General features: G+C 41.9%; 1 protein-coding gene across 1 annotated transcript in view; it reads left to right on the forward strand.

Annotated features, from left to right (window-relative positions):
* Positions 1 to 17,809, forward strand: part of dym (dymeclin) — a 62,627-nt gene that overhangs the window by 8,398 nt on the left and 36,420 nt on the right. Inside the window, exons 6-10 of the mRNA XM_061061122.1 lie at positions 257 to 329; positions 3,591 to 3,716; positions 5,734 to 5,873; positions 16,972 to 17,157; positions 17,269 to 17,447. Coding sequence (XP_060917105.1) covers positions 257 to 329; positions 3,591 to 3,716; positions 5,734 to 5,873; positions 16,972 to 17,157; positions 17,269 to 17,447 — 704 coding nt within the window. The remainder of the gene's footprint in view (positions 1 to 256; positions 330 to 3,590; positions 3,717 to 5,733; positions 5,874 to 16,971; positions 17,158 to 17,268; positions 17,448 to 17,809) is intronic.

Raw genomic sequence — 17,809 nt, forward strand, 5'->3', positions numbered from 1 at the left:
TTATGGACCAGCTCTGCATGTTATGCGGGTTTAAATGGATGTAAAAAGTCTTACATTTAAACCCTGCAGAAAACCCTGTAATCCCAATATTACCTACTGCTACTTCTCTCCACAGCAAGCATGGAAGGAAGGATAGAGAGAGAGAGAGAGAGGGAGGGATTGGTTAAGTTAGAGTTGGAGGGAGCAAAGAGAGATATGACCAACAGGGAGCTGTCATCTGTGTCTCATATAATAACTCTCTCTGCTCCTTGTGTAGAAACGGGCAAACAGGACCTCCTCGAGGAGCTGCTGTCCAACCTCGTTCACCTGATCGTTGAAGTGCCCCTGCTGTAAGTATCTCTCTGTGTGTGTGTGTGTGTATGTGAGGACAGTTGAATTAAACACCCCATTGTGTCTTGCGTACACTAAAAAGGTCAGACATGCGAGACAGCACCGTAAAGTGACATTTTACACAGCTGGCCTGTTCACTCTGCCCTAACTGAATCCACACAGTGATCTGTTAATGCCACATCACTTATTATTAAAGATCACTTGTTTGACATTTATGTATAACCATAATATTAAAAGGAATCAATCAATTACTGGAGACTTTTGTGCAGCCCACCCCGTTCCTTTTTTTCATTCATGTTTGCTTTCTTTTTTTCTCAAGTGTCCTGGATGTTAGTCATAAAGCTCTTAATGGAAAACAGTTTGGGAAAAAGTTTGTGTGTGTGTGTGTGTTACCCTCTGTTTGCTTGGTCCTTGATTCACCCTAACAAAGACAAGCTGAAATCCATTTATGGAACAAGTTAAGGTTTTTGATGTCCATATGTTTCACTTCCTGAGTCCTCAACCGAACTGACACGCTGGAGCACTGCGCTGGAAAAATGCTGAACAAAGGGGAAACAAATACAAAAAAAAGACAGGATGAACCTAAACTAATTAAAGAAAGGGAGAGAAAGTGTTGAAAGAAGAGAAGGCCTGAAGTGAAAGTTGGTTCAGGAGCGGTGCCAGTGAGTGGGAGACGAGGGAACATAATGATTGAAAACTGGTATCAGCCTTTACTCCCAGTGGGCGGTGTGCACGCTAACACTTTAATAAGTGAATGTTTCAGGGTTTTTTTTCCCTTACTTATCAATGGTAGGATTATCTCCAGCCTGCCACTCAGTCTGTCACATGCAGACAAAGATACAGTGTGTGCGTCTCTGCAGACAAAATCTCCCCTGCAGTGTCAAAACAAGTTCACAGGAACATGACAGTTGGTTTTTCCTTAACGCAGCATCTTCCACTTCTCCTCTCTTTTCGCTTGTCTGTATTGTGTTATTCTTGGCGTCTTCCTCCTCTTCCTCTTCCTCCTCCTCCTCTCCCTGTCTACCAGACCAATCATGCTTTCTTTCTCTTCATCTCTCCTTCTCTTCTGTTGTCTCCGGACATCAAACCCTGGCTCTTATGTAAATGCATTTCAGCATTCCAACATTATTCATTGTTCCCAGCGTTTGAGACTCTACCTGTTTTTCTTCCCTTCACCACTTTGTGGCCGTCAGCCCACTTCCTTCGTACGTGCTCCTGGTTTGGTTCTGAACATTACCATTCTTTTGGTATAGCTCCCCCCCACAATCTCTAACAGAGCTTTGTACTTTAACAGTTCCTTCGGATACGTTTTTAGAGGTTTGAGTGTACGAGGAAGAGAGAATGAAGCAGTTCAAAAGTGATCTTTTTGAGACATGAAGTTGATATCTATAGACACATTGAACCTACATGTATCATCATATCCTCTTTTACACAGAATCTGTTATATGTTGTGCCTCAACTGGTGGGTCGGGACCTAAAAGTGGGTCGCAGAGCTTTTTCCATGTGATTGGGGAAAAGAAGTGTCAAAAAGTCTATGAAGCACTCTTAAACATGTTGGTTTGTTCCTTCACAAGTTTCGTACCATCTTAGGTCCAAACTGCACCTTTTTTTTCATCGAATAAATCTGAAAAATAACAGAAATTTGGGTCACAATTGGTTCTTCACTTGTCTAGCCTAAGGACCCCTGATATAGAGTATGTGTGGATTAAATACCACAGACTTATTAAAGCACTTGTGATTTAAGCCTCAAAACTTACTGCTGCTTTATTAGGTTTCTTAGTTTTACCAAAATGTACATATTAAATGGAACCTAAAGAACCCAGATGAATAAATATGTAGTTTGTTATTTTTTAAAATAAGTTTTAGATTGAATGGATTTATCAGATTATATGAACCTCGACACAGAGAGCACCCACTTTGCTTAAGTTTAGATCAATATGAGTCAGAGTTAATAGGAAAGACATTTGTTTGCTGCGTGTGTAGCAGTCTCTTTGTTACTCATCAATGTACCAACAAAATGTGGAAAACTCAATTCATCTGTAAATCATTATGAAAGTGATTAAATCTCAGATTTTCATGTCAGTATTTTTGGTTCATGGATGACATATTTTGGGGGGTTTTCGACTGATGGCAGGGGTATAAGAAGCTACGTTTTGTAAAAATTTCGAACAGTCTGCTCTACTTTTTCTGACTTTAAATCAATTAAATGCTCCGTCTGTAAATCAGGGAACTTATTGACGGATGAAACGATATTAAACATCTTGGTTGAAGACCATGATGTGGAATTAATCTGTGTTAATGTCTTACACATGGAGAGTGATATTTTCCTGTTGTGAGTCAGGACTGGAAGAGTGTGTAAAAGTGGAAAACAACCTTGACCCCTCTTTAAGGTCAGGCTGGTTCAGTGGTGTGTTTATGTGACAGGAAGCAGGTAACGGCTAAGATCTGCCCTCCACTCCAAAACATTTTTAGCTGATTGTTACCTTAAACGTGTTTTTGACTTTTACTGTTTGTGCAAGGTTGGACAGTAAAAACATTCATTAGCTGACAGGGGAAAGTTTCTCTGTGCTGTGAGTTATATTGGTACATACATACAAACTTTAATTCATTTGGAAACTGTAGTTGTTGGTCCAGAATTCAACTCCTGAACGTGTGTTTTGGAAACTTTTGACAGTATTCACATTTTCTGGGCATTTTCTGGATGATGAAAGGGAGCAAGACAACATGTTATTAAATGTTTTAAAAGAGGTTTTCTCTTTTTCTTTGAAGGAGATCACTTCTTTATATGTTTTTTTTTCCAAGGAGATGGTTTACTTTAACAAACATTATTATGAACACTTGAGCTTCTGACGACTCAAAGTGTTTTTACACGGCAGGTCCCACCGACACATTCACACACTGACACGCTGCTGTGCAAAGTGACCAACAGAAGTAACCAATCCCATTCATACACATTCATACGCCGCTGACAAAGCAGCAGGAGCAACTTGTGGTTAAGTGTCTTGCCCAAAGACACATCGGACATGTAGCTGTAGGAGAATGATGAGGTTTCAGTGTCAGAAGCCAGGAGTTACACGTGAACAGGACAAAATCAGGAAATGGCTTTTTCATGAAGAGATGATATTCTTTTCATCGTCCTGTGAGGGAGGGAGCAGGCGATCATGAAAAAACTGTATTGAAATTGAACATGCTCCTATAAACTGATGGTGATAACAGACAGTTTAACGTAACTCTGGATGCGTTTGTGTTTTCTTCTGTAGAGACATCACCTATAGCATCCTGTTTGAAGCAGTGACCACACTCCTGGTATTCTTCTCCTATCAGCTTTTCCACAAAGACATCCTCCGAGATGGATTAATATACCAGCACGTCATGAAGGGACGATGGTAAGAAAACACACAAACACACACACACACACACAATTAAGTAAATGAAACAAATACAAAATGTAATTTCCTAATCTACACGGCTACATCGTACCTTATTTAAAGGTGTAAGATCTGATCATCACCCCCACATCCAGCTTTGTAATAGAAACACATAACAGGGGGATATTTCATACTTTTTAGACTGAGTTATGAGTTAAGTGGATCTTCCACAATCTGTTAAAGACTTTTTTGAAAGCAGGCCCAAATCACTTTGGATGTCCTCCAATCCAATGTGACACCGTCTGATCCGGCCTACTGTTCCATCCGTCCCAGACTCTGATGCAGTTTTAGCATCTCTTTCAGCTGCCGGTCAGTCTCATCATGTTCCAAACAATGTCTTCCCCTGTCATTCAATTTATACTAGAGAGGGGGGGGAAAAAAAGGAAACAAATCTAGTCCACACAGACCTTTGTGTATTCTGTGACCTTGTCTGAGGTAAGACTAACTGGCAAGTCTGGCAAGTTTTCAAATCTGGTGACAAGTCAACAGAATAAAAGCAGAAGTTGAAACCAAATGATGCCGATCTATTCTTTTAAAAGATTTCAACCCAGCTCCCTGAGTTCACTCTTATCTGGAATGTAAATGAAGTCAGACAAATGCTTCACTGCACTTGTATTTGGAAGTGTAGCGCTGCAGTTTTTCGATGGGTGCACACAGAGGACGGAAGTAATTTTCTTTTAGGGCTCTCACAGCATAAGAGCCAAACGAGAGCACTCTGGAATAATTGCTAGTGAGCTGAAGGAAGGCTTCCAAGTAGTTGATGTTGGCAAAACAGATTAGAGGGCAGTCCATGGTTTTAACACTAGGTCTGTTGGAAAAGCAAGGTTGCTTGTATCTTAATAGTAGTGACAATTTACATCACCTTTTAGTGTGCATTTCACTCCCTGGGAGATGTGATGACAGATATAGACTCCAGTGACTCAAGAGTACACAGATCTTTTTTTTTTTTTAACACTACTCGTTTTTTTTTAAAGGTTTTTTTTGGGGCTTTTTATGCCTTCGTTTTGAGATAGGAAAGTGGATGGTGTCAGAAACCAGGGACAGAGAGAGTGGGGAGTGACGTGCAGGAAAGGACTCACAGGTCGGATTCAGACCCGGGCCGCCCGCCTACAGGACCAAAGCCTCCGCACATGGGGTGCGAGCGCTAACCACTAGGACACAGGCACCCCAACACCACTCATATTAACATTTCCCCAGCATTATTCATGGCTTATTCATTATGCCTTTTAATGTTTTACAAGTTCACTCATGAATTGTTATTCATCTTTAACACCATATTAGCATTTCTAGCATTCTATTTGTCATGCATTATTTATCGTGGCTTAAAAACTTTACTCACCACTGTTGATCGCACTATGGACGTTATACAGTCGGTCAGTGTGTTTGTGTGTGTTTGTGTGATATGTTCTTGTGCTGTGTTGACAAGTACGTTAACTGTATACACACTGATGCTTTCACACAAGCTCTGTATGCATAAATAAAGTTATTTGAAGTTGAAACACACACACACACACACACAAACACACACACACACATGTATATCTGCATAAAAAGGTTTTTATTCTATTGGAATGGATGTGACAGGATTGACAACCATCAGAAAAGACTTATTGGCAAATAATGACCTAGAGTTTTTGAAAAAGCAAATCCTTCAAATACGCCTGTCAATATTCAAAAAACTATTATATGGTCTCAAGAAAAAAAAAAAAAATTTTGTTTAGCAGCAGAGAAACAGCTTTAGAAATCAAAGTTAGACCTCAGGACATGATAACCTTGGGGCTTGGCGACATTTGCAGCTGAGATGGAACCTGTTTCATAAACCAATATTTCAGTATTGAATAGACAGTTACATAAAACCTCAAATTTTGAAGACCTTTGACAAGTTTGAAAGAAGTTTGGACTTTGAAATATTCACAGCTGAACTGTCATGTCTCAGAAAATTCTAACTTCTTTTGTCTCCCTCTCTTTCCTCCAGTTTGTCTCTAACCAGTCGACTGGTGAAGACGCTGCTCTACAACTTCATCAGGCAGGAGAAATGTCCGCCTCCGGCAACACACATCTTTGAACCCAAAGACGAGGGAGGCCTGCTTTACGGCCTGGCATCAGGAGTTGCAAGTACGTCACAAACACACAAACATACACACACACACACACACACACACACACACACACTCAAACACACAACAACAAAAACAGAAACATGATCCGGCAATCATTAGCACTGGTTCAGAAAACATTTTACTTGCTGACACTTTTTCCAGGCCCTTGAAAGTAGAGGTGACAGGATTTTTTAGAGTTTGCCACATTATATCTGGGTAAAATGTTGACTTGGCACAAGTTTTGTATTTCAGTGGCTGTTATGATAATTATGGATAAAACCAGAGTTAGATTTCCTCCGAAATTTGTACTTATGACCTCTAATCATATAGATCTTACAGACTGTTTTGTATTTGAATACTTATGTCGCTGTTACGCCTCGCATGCAGCTCGTACCACATGGAGGCGGAATAGGGAATAAGAGCTGGCGATATGTATCATAGGAGCCGGCAAGGTGGAATAGTGCTGTGTGTGTGTGTGCATGCCTGAGTGTGTGTGTATGCGTAGCTCCTGCGGCGTGCTGACACGTTGTGTGCTCATCTGGCCCTCATCTGGCCCTCATCTGGCCGTTCTTCAACACAGTAACACACAGAAGATAACACACGGGGACATCAATATTATGCCTTTGTGGTTGCACTCTGTAAGCACAAAGACATCATGGTGGTGGAACTTTAGTACTGTGAGGTTTCGGTGCCGCACTCTGTAAGCGGTTAAAGCTTGTGGCCTTTGCGCAGATCAAACTGGGGATTTTTGTGAATATAAGGATGATGCATTTTAATAACAAACTATTTATGGGGGCTTTTAAGATATGAAATTATTATTTATTTCAGAATTTAAATCAAGAAAAGTCAATCAAAGTCCACTTTCACCTGTTTGCCATTTCATTCCTATTAATTATATTATGACATCATTGATTCCCCAGGAAGCATTGTCTTAGAAATACAGTAAAACTTGCACTTTGTTGTTGCTACAACCTTATACATTAACTTCAAGCAGGTGAGTAGAAACGTTTTAGAAATGAATGGACTGTAAACCGGAATAACAAAAATCAGATCCAGACATGAAAAGGAGAGAATCCAGATGATCTGATTTTTCCTTGGATCTTTTTCCAAGGAGGGAGAGTTAGAGTTAAACTGACAAATGAAGCCATGTCAGTGTTCTTGACATTGATGAGTCAAAAATGAACAGAGCGTGTGTGCATCAGGCTGGTAATGCGCTCTCTGTGTGTGTATGTGTGTGTTTGTTTGAGGGTGAGAATAGGGCCGGGTTTCCCCCGAAGATAAATGCTCTTTGTCGGTTGTTGGTGGCAGATTCCTATCAGTGAGCCATCAGCATTCAACCCAGCCTGTCTGTCTGTGGCCAGTGATCGGCCCGATGAGTTATGGTGCCCTGTCCTGTTCCATAATCCCCTAGAGCCTGTCTGTCTGCAGCCGCCTCCCTTGTACACACACGCACAGACCAACAAAGACACAAGCTCTCTTATGCTCGGAGCTCGGAGACAACACTTGTTTTCTTTCTCTGTCTCTCAGTCTTGTGTTCACACAGTCATCAGGGACAGACAGAGCTCACATAAAAGGAATATTTGAATTTGAATGTTAACATGTTTGCATGCATGTATGATAATAATCGTAAATATTAGTTGTTGTTTTTTTTTTTTTTTTTACTTTACACCATTTGCAATTATTCAACTGGTTTAAAGGGGATTTTATGAATCACATGGGGAATGACATGCGGGAAAGGAGCTGCAGGTCAGACCCGAACCAGGGCCAACTGCTTGGAGCACTACAGCCTCCATACACGGGGTGCGACCTAACCGCTAGGCAATCCTCCAGCATATCTCAGCCATCTTCTACATAAGGTTAGCTTCCAACTTAAGGGTTTCGGTTTCATAAAAAACTATTAAGCCAAATGTAATGTGTGAAGACAGACAGAGGCTTCGTTTGTATACAACTTAAAAACATTCGGCAGAAACATGAAGGGCTGGGCTGTGGTAGCCGACAAAGGCATATACAGCTTCAGCACTGTTGCTCATTGGGGCGCAGATGGCCTAGCGGTTGGGTCACGCCCCATGTACGGAGACTTAGACCTCCAAAAGGACGGCCCTGGTTCAAGTGCATCCTGCAGCTCCTTTCTCGCATGTCATTACCGGCTCTCTCCCAAATTCCTACCCTATCCAACATCTGAGCATGTCTAAAAGTATTTTCTTAGGCAGCGTTGAGCGATGCAGAATTGTGCAACCCCTTCTTGTTTTCATGTCATGGGTGTCTAATAGAGAACTCATCCAGGCTTGAATACCACAGAACATTATTTTTTCAAAACAAAACACCCACAGCAAAAGATTACCTGATGTATTTGAAATTATATACTAAGGCACAATAAAAAAAAAGTTTAAAAACAAATATGGATATTATTTAAATCCTTATGTGCATGTTACCTTACAAACCCCTTAAACTTAACTTGTATAAAGATCTGTTTAAGTACTTCAAAGTATACAACATGTGTTTGAGCACCTAAAACTTTCAAACCTGATCTCTTGAGCGTCTACTCCACATATTATCCTGGACTATGCTGTACCACCACTACGTAATTTCTATCACCCACATTTTCTTAAAGAAGTGCATAAACCTCATGCTTGTTGTATATAAAATATCTCATGCCTACACACATTCATTAATAGACTGCTCAGATTTTCCCAGAAGCCAACTCTGGTCTCTGGCAAAGTAAAGCAGTGCTTGATTTCTGTCACTATTTGAGAGTCTGGGGGGGGGGGATGTCTCTTCTTCTCTTGCTTATGAACACACTGCTGTCTGAGTCTGAGCGAGTGTCTACAGGGGGGATTATCACCCAGACTCCTAACGCAGAACTTTTCAGTCACCTCCACACCCATCTTCTCATCTTTACTCCTCTCCTCTTTTTGAACTGAGTTGACTTGAAGACTCGTTCTCTTCTCCACTACGCTCACCACTCAACCAACTCTACATGTGTCTAAAATTTGCAACAACGCAGCATTAAAAACAAAAAGTACAAATGATACAATATATTTAGATAAAAACAATCATAAGGTATGTGTTGTGTATGTATCAGGTGTATGCTAAATAACTTTACCCTACTGTCCTCCATTTTCCGTAATGTATAACACTCTTTCTCACACACATTAACATCTGCCAACAAGCCGACACAAAGTGATCATTCTTGTGCAATCTAGGGTTTTCAAGCCACCAGAATTTTAACCTTAGACACGATACAAGTCAAAATAAAACAATCGATACCAAATTCATTCGTACCCAATTTGTCATTTGTAATGACCAAATATTGCAAGCAAACTCATGCACACAGTCTTTATTGCACAAATACATTGGCATAGTTTCGCTACCAAAAAATTGCCATTGTATTTGTGCAATTTAGACAATGTCTCCTCCACTGTTATCGTCTGCTGTCCGTGCGTTTGCAAGAGATCTAAGCATTACTTTTGTATATTTTTGAGATGCCAAAAGGACTTGAGAAACGTCAGACCTGTGCATTTCAATGGACCCCAGCTGCTCTCTCTCTTTTACCTGTGGCAGCTTTTGATCGAAAATATCACTGAAAATCTGTAGTTTTTTATCTTGTGCATACGACTGATCTCTAAATGTCACATATTATGCAAAATACACGTTACCATGTTTGTCCCTAGCCTGTCTACAAAAGATTATGAGAAATAATCCCATCCCATCTGTATTTTCCCTGCTCCACTTTTCAGAAAATGTGCTCAAACAGGCTGCGCTTTGTGACATCACAAAGGGCAGTAACCCCTCCCCCAGGTGGGTGACACTCCCACAGCTAGGTGTTTGTTCTGTCCTCCGAGTCTACCTTCTCACTGTGAACAATCGGGCATTGAGCGAGAAAGACCGAGCCGCATCCCCTTCCAGAGAGGGGGCGTGGTCAGACACAGCTCATTTACATTTAAAGCTACAGACACAGGAACTGTGTTCTAGGGCCCCCGGTAGCCTAGTGATTAGTGGGTGTGCCGTAGGCTATATTCCTCAAAGTGTCAATCCAACCTGTTGCTCTTTTCCTGTATGCCATTCCCCACTCTCTCTCTCTCCCCAATTTTTGATTCTGTCCACTGTCCTGTCTCTAATTTAAGGCATAAAAAGCCCCAAAAAGAAACAGCCTGTTCTGAGCAGGGCTGAAGTAGAAGGATTTATAGGCATGATAAAATACAGGATCTGAGAGGATTAAAGCAAAAAAACTTCACAGACATGTTTTGGGGAGATCTGAGACTTATTTAAACTGGTTGAAAAGGAGTATAATATGGGACCTTTAAAACGACAGCGATTGTATCATTTGAACATTTTTTGACAACCTTGGTGCGATTGCAATTTTCAGCCATAGAGAGATCACCAGCAACTCTGCTTTTCTAGATTTTATTATAATTTATCTTATTTGCTACAGCATCATTCTTCGCCTGTGGAATGTTCTCACATTTTAGATTTGTTTATGTTAGAAGGGGTTTGAGACTGAGTTTTGGTGAGAATGCTTTAAGGGCATGTTTTAATTTTTGTGAGATTGTAAGAAAGCTGTGTTTGTTTGTCTCTACAGCACGTCTCCCCATGTGCATTTTTGGATAATCATCACGAGTTTGGCATACTTGTGCGCCTGTGTGTGTGTTTTTGTATCTGCATGCTTGGCCCCTGAAGCCCATAATTCATTCACTGTTATGCAAGTAAATAAATAAGTAGCACATTCTGTCTGTATCTGTTCTCCAGGCGCTCAAGTCTCTGCCTGCAATGACGTGAAACGTTTTATTTATTTATTTATCTTTATGATTTATTTGATAGGGACATAGGCAAACTGAAAACAGCAATCCAATGCGAGTATCATAGTGTTTATACAAATGCTAATTAGCATCACCAGTCCCTAGAAGGGCTTTTGTGTAAATAAAAGATTAAAACAGTTAAAAAGGAAAAAGAGAGAGTAAACTACAGCAAGATACAATAAGACCCATTTAGCTGTGATAGAGCTACAAGGAATTAAACATGAGTCTGTTGCTGAACTAACCAGGACTTGGTGGCTGTCTTAAAAGTGGTGAATTTTGCATTAAGTCTCAAGTGATCACGTAGTGAGGTCCAGGATTTTGCTCCTTTCAAAGACAGAGCTGTTTGTGCAGAGTGAAACTTTACAGTTGCCACTTGAAGCTGCTCCGCTGCAGCCTTGAAGTCTTTGTATGTATTTGCAGAAAGGCTGAGGAGCAAGTCTCTTTAAACATTTAAAACACAAGCTTCACACGATGGAAGTCAATCACATTTGTGAAACTTCAAATCTTGTGTTTTCTTAAAATGCGGCAGTGATGATTTGTTTGTTTTTTGTCCAGAATTTTCAAGGCCTGATTGTAAAGACACTGTAGGGATTTGATTACTCACTGGTTGGCCTGAGACCAGAGAGTTAAACCACAGGACAGATGTGAGACTATCATAGTATTTAAAAACAAAAAAGGCACAGTCGAGTTTCAGACTATTTCTTATCATTTAGATAATTTGCTACAAAGCTTTGTTCTCGGCTCTATGAGAAAACACTCGCATCACTGCTCCACTGAGTTGAACTGTATTAAGTTTAATCAGTATATTTAGCTCCAGTTTGTGTCTTAGTTTTTCATGATTTATTTTAGAGTTGCTAACTTTAACAGAGGTTAAAGCATTCCTTTAAAATGAAGCTGTTATCTTTGAAACATAATGCTGTGTACTGTAACCATCGTCACAGAGGAGCAGAGGTTGAAAGGTATTTATTAATTAATTAGTTTATTAATGAAGTAAAAGTTTAAAAAGTACAGTTTCTGAAATGTATTTTGACGTATAAAAAGGTAGCTCTCTGAAGGGCATTTCCACCTGCTGTTTCCTTGCAAAGTTAAATGAACCTTAAATCATATTTGGGAGACTATAAAAATGTAATAATTCTAACTTGTTGTGAAAACAGTATAATGAAAACAATGAACACTGAATTTCCCCCTGGGATTAATAAAGTGTTTCTGATTCTAATAACCGGCGCTCCAATGAGCAAATAAAGCGGATGGAATATGTCTTGCTTATCAAAATTGTCAGTAATGTTGGCTGGTTCTTTTTTGTGATATTTTAGTTTGAATACAGAGACTGGCTTTCTACCAACACTGCAGACTTTTGTTATTGAACCGTTGTTTTTGTTTGAATCAAAATTCGATTTTTAAAGAGCCCACATTATGCCCTTTTTGGGGTTCATATATTTAATCTATGTACTAAAGTATGTTCACAATAGCTAGAGTTCGAAAAAAAAGTGTCTGTTTTCATGAACTGCCGCTCCATGCACCGGCTCGCTTCTGACTCTCTCTCTAAGGCTCTGAAGTGCCCACGTTCAGAGTCCCCACGTGTGCCAAGTCTGATCTGATTGGTCGGCCTGTCGGCTCTGCCGTAATTGGTCAGTCACTCAGCACGGTTCTCGGAAATGTCACGCCCCTTTTACCATATTGGGAATGCAGCCATGTTGGCTCCGAGGGCTGGGGAGCAAAAACATTAGCACCTTAGCACTACTGTGCTACCGCAGGCTACGGCATATCGTGGGCGTGCTACAGAAGTTAATGGGCGTAAAACATGAGATGCTGGGCTTGCCACAACGAGCCAATGGGCTTAGATCAGTGATCTCACACTGACAAGACGTCACACTGGCAATTTTTTTTTCGATGGCGGCTAGAACCGAGCGTTACATGCAGCTAATGCTGCAGCTAACAGGAGGACGTAGGAGAAGCCGCGTTTCCGCGCACATAGATGGACTTGGAAAACACACTAAAGAGCATATAAAACCAGAAAAAGCATAATATGGCCCCTTTAAGCTGTATGGCCTTCATGCAAAGTCCTTAATCAAACTTTAAAAACTCAACTCTTGAGGTATGGTCTGTTCGTTTGCCTCAATCCATTCATCCATCCATCAAGTTGAGTCACTGTGGCAGCATGCTTATCAAGCTGACCCAGACGTCCCTCTCCTCAGCAACGTTTTCTAGCTCATCTTGGCTAAATCTGAGGCATTCCCAAGCCAAACAGAATATATAATCTCTCCAGTGAGCTCTTGGTCCATCCCGGGGTTTCCTCCCTGTTGGACTTGCCCAGAAAACCTCCGAAGGGAGAGACCTATGACGCATCTTAATCGAAAGCCTAAACCATCTCAACTGGCTCCATGGAGTAGAGGCTCTTCTCCAAGCTCAATCCTGATGCCTGAGGCCAGCCACCCTTCGGGGGAAGCTCATTTAGGTTACTTCTATCTGAAATCGCATTCTTTTCTTTCCTTGAGTGCGCGGTCACACTGGCCATCCGTACCGTGCCCAAGCACACTTCAACCCTAAAGTCCAGTTCGTTTGGCCAGTGTAAGCACGGATAGCCCTGTGTAGTGTGACGTGGGAATGGCGCAGCGGGAGGGCCAATCGTGCTTGAGTACGGCACGGTACAGATGGCCAGTGTGACCGCGCCCTCAGTCACTACCCAGAGCTCATGACTGTAGGTGAGGGTTGGAATGTAAATTGAATGGTAAATCAAAAGTGTTGCCTTCATGCACAGGTCCCTCATCACTGCGACAGTCCGTTACAATCCCCCTGCAGTACTGCTCATGTTGCACTAACAATCCTGTTAATCTCACAAAACCAATTTACCCTCAATCGTGAACAAGAACCCAAGGTACTTGAACTCCTTCACTCAAGGCAGACACTCAATCCCACCCTAGAGGGACCAATCCAAAAATTTTTTGGAGGACCATGACTTCAGACTTGGAGGTGCTGACACTCACTTCGAGTGTTTTTTTGAGCCCTGTTTATTTGTTATAAGCATGCACAGTATGCAAATATCATGAGTACAAGCAGAGTATTGTTTGTCATGTAAAATACTTAGGTCCTATTTTTTTTTTTTTAGCTTCTTGTGAATACCGGCCTAAGTAAGACTTTGTTGGAGAAGTTTTGTTCCATGTCCCACAGTGCGATGCCTTCACTGCCCCCGAGTCCTGGAGCCCAGATTCTGATTTCAGCGCTCCAGGCTCTGTGTCCGTGTGTGACCTTTTCTCTTCTCCTCACTTTCCCCTTCCCTTTCCTCCTCTTCACGTCCTCCTCCTCTTTTTCCACTGGGCGACTGGCCAGAGCCGGAGCAGCCTGAGCAGTGTAGCATTATTGGGTTTATGTGGTGGGCAGGGAGACAGGCAGGGGGAACCGAGCCAGACGGATAACAAACAGCACCCACTAAGGTAAAATAGAGCTCTATGTGTGTATGTGTGTGTGTGTGTGTGTGTGTGAGAGAGAGAGAGAGAGAGCAGGAAATGTGGCTGCCAGACCGGGTTCTCTGACACTGCCGGGCCAGTCACTGTGGTGCCAGCGATGAGATGAACAGGGCTCCGTCACAACTTGGCCCTCTCTGTTTCTGGAGATCTTGTTTTCCCTCACACGCTCACACTCGCTCTTCTTTCCGAAATGAAGAGTATCGTGTTTAGAAAGGAGAGACAGAGTGACCAGTGCGAATGATGTCATTTCTCTCTTGGGGATTTTCTTGTTGTTGTGGATGCAGTTTGTTTATGTCCTTTCTCTCAAGTATAAACACAAATCATTCTCCTCCCTGACTGGAATTGCATCCACATTTGTACACTAAAAAAGTCAGACTAAATGTTTGACTAGCCCTTTACTAGCCATTAGTGAAGTTAGAGGCAAACCAAGGATGTTGCTTCACTTCTAAACAGTCACAAGCTGCTGAAAACAAACTCTTAGTGAAAAACAGAGATGTAAAAAAAAATGTTGAAAGCTCTGACTGGTTTCAGGCTCAAAGGGTCAAGTTGTTCCTAAATGTAGCAGGATATCATAATGTAATGTTCTGAACTCATGTCTCCTTATTATATTATCCATTTGACTCAGTAACCAAGTAAACAAATGAGTAGGATGGATCAGGATGACTTTGTGACTCTCACATCGAGGAGAGATAGTCCAAATCCAAAGGCGACTCTCATCTCATCTCCTTTCCCATTCTTTGCCACTAGATGGTGACAAATGTACTTGGCTTCTCCTCAAATTCAGTAGCTTGATCAGTGTGGACTGGTTACACACTCACACTGCCCCTTAGCAGTACTTGGTTCGTGCATTCTATGTGGCCAGACGTTCAGGAGCCAGAGACTGTCCTCTGTGTATCTTGGTGTTCATGCTTCTCATGCTTCTTGTGACGCCTGAAAGCACCGGCGCGTCACCAGAAATTCAGCGCCCTCTCGTCCCCCCCCCCCCCCCCCCCCCTCGACAGCAAGAAAAAACGAACCCCACTCCAGTTTGGCCAGCAGTGCCAGTTTTCTCTTTGTTCTGTGGCGCCGTCTATGTTGTTTCAAATTTCAGGTGCTGCAAACCGCTGTGCGTGACTCCATTGTGACCGTTTTCTTTTTGGCCTTGATCACATCAGTCTGACTGCACAATTCTCTTTTGCGTTCATACCTCTCATGAATCACTTTCAAGGCTGAGGAGCTGCAGATTGTGAGAGTAATTAGCTCCTGACACACACAAACAAACTGCTCTTCATTACTGCAACTTGTGCAGATTGCCAATCTGTTGCAGCGAGTAGAGAGAGCTGCAGTCCTCATGCCAGTTTTTTTTTTGGTTCTATTTTTGGGCCATTTTGCTTTTATTTGATAGGACAGTTGAAGAGAGACAGGAAGGGTTGGGAGGAGAGCGCGGGGGACGACATGCAGCAAAGAGCCGAATGGGATTCAAACCCACAGCTGCTGCGAAGAGGACTATATCCTCTGCACATGGGGTGCACGACATAACCGCTAAGCCGTCGGCGCTCCCTCTTGTGCCAGTTTTGAAACCCACTGGAATGAAACTGCTGAAATGTTGATAACACCAGGATATGTGTGTTAGAGAAGATGCACTTGAAGTCTTTTCTGTACGTAGACAGGCTACAGTTTGTGATAAATGAACAGCATCTCTTGTTTTTATGTAGCATGAGGTAGAGTTTCAGCTTATGTGTTAGCGTCGATGGTGGAAACGTTGTTCTTTATGTGCTGCTGTTTTCAGACAAAAAAACACTTGATGTTCAAAGCCTGCTTCGCAACAAACAGCAGATAAACAGCAGCAACTAGCTGTTAAACATAGAGGAGCAATAGAAGACAGAGTGCAAGGTAATTCACCCGGGAGTGGGTAGATACTTATAAATAAGCTCCTTGAATTAATAATATTGATCTGTAACAGTTAGATGTGTAATTGAACAGTTTCCTAGATGTGGCACAAAATATTGATGAGGCAATATATCGTCGCCCTGACTCTTGATACAAGATCTTGATCTTCTAATAAAAAAAAAAAAAAAGATATTGCACTCTAAGCAGATTTCCCTGTTAATGTGACTCACCATGTCACCCCTTGGCCCTTAAGACCTATATGAGGGTAATGGGAACAGAAGTGAATTGGCCAAAGAAGAAGTTGACAGTGGGACAAAATTAAAAACAATATTAAGAAGAAGAAGACGACAGCATGATAATGTCAGACGGGCAAGAAAGGACGTTAGGAGATGAGTAGCAATGAGCAACCGACACCAAATGGCAGTGAATGAATACAGTAATCCTGCCTTTTAAGGGCATTTATATCCTTCACGTAATAAGATAATGTGATGTATCATTGCATATTTGTCTTTACATGTGTCTTTATAAATTATCCCAGAAACCCTATAACATGATAAGGTAGTTGTGGGGTAATGTGTCATATCATATTGTATCGTACCGAGTTACCATCCCTAGTTTCCTGAAAAGTTCACCTATCGTCTTTAATGGTCTCGCTGTTTCCTTATCGCGGCCATAACTTGTTCCTTTGCTCCAAGTGGCCATAAAGGCAGCTCAAAGGATCCCTCTAACCGAATACTTCCTGCTGCTTCGTCTGCGGCGTGTGAATCTGTATGAATGGGGATTGGTTACTTCTGATGGACACTTTACATAGCAGCCTCTGCCATCAGTGTGTGAATGTGTAGGTGTGACCTGCGGTGTAAAGGCGCTTTGAGTAGTCAGAAGACTAAAAAAGCGCTATATAAGCTGAAGTCCATTTACCATACGTGCACGTACATTTGTCAAATTATAAATTATTTTTGTGTCCTAATTGTGTGTCTTTTTCCAGGTGGACTGTGGAGTGTCTTCACATTGGGTGGAGCTGGCAGCAAACCCGGAATAGACCAGGAGCACAACCCGTTACCTTTGTCCAATCAGAGCCTTCTGTTACTGCTGGTGCTAGCCAATCTGACAGATGGACCTGACTGGCCCAACCCCTACCGCCAAGCTATCACATGTTTTAGGAACACACAAGGTAGTCTTTTTAAATCTTTGGTATTTGGCTCGTGTTTGTCATGCATCAGAGGGTACTAAAGGAATGAAATAAAAAATCCTGATTATTTTCTCCTCTCCTCTCCTTATGTAGACACGTCGTCGCTTCCGGTGGAGCAACCTCACGCGTTCCAGATCAATTTTAACAGTCTGTACACGGCGCTGTGCGAGCAGCAGCGCTCTGACCAGGCAACACTACTACTGTACACCCTCCTTCATCAGAACGCCAACATGAGGACATACATGCTCTCCAGAACGGACATGGACAATCTGGTGGGTGAGACCACGATGAAAACCGAACAAGGGACACAAATTCACACTTGTTCCCCATCCCGGTCTCATTCTCATTCTGTTTTTATTTATTTTTTCCGACCATAAAAAAAAAAAGCTCACAATGCTGTTAAAATTGAATCAAAAGCGTGATTGAGTAATCCCTAACAAAACACATTATGCAGTCACTCCTTGCACACATGGGTACGGCCATGAAATCCTTTCATCTACGACCAACGCTACGGCTCAGTAATCAGCAAGGATGCATGCAGAGGCAGCTGGTGCTATTCTGTCCATGTGGGACGGTGCCAGTTATTCTGTACGGCAGAATGAATGCGCCGAGGCATTTAGTGAATGAAAATCAC

This window comes from Labrus mixtus, chromosome 17 (assembly GCF_963584025.1).
Source record: "Labrus mixtus chromosome 17, fLabMix1.1, whole genome shotgun sequence".
NCBI classification, from domain to species: Eukaryota; Metazoa; Chordata; class Actinopteri; order Labriformes; family Labridae; genus Labrus; species Labrus mixtus.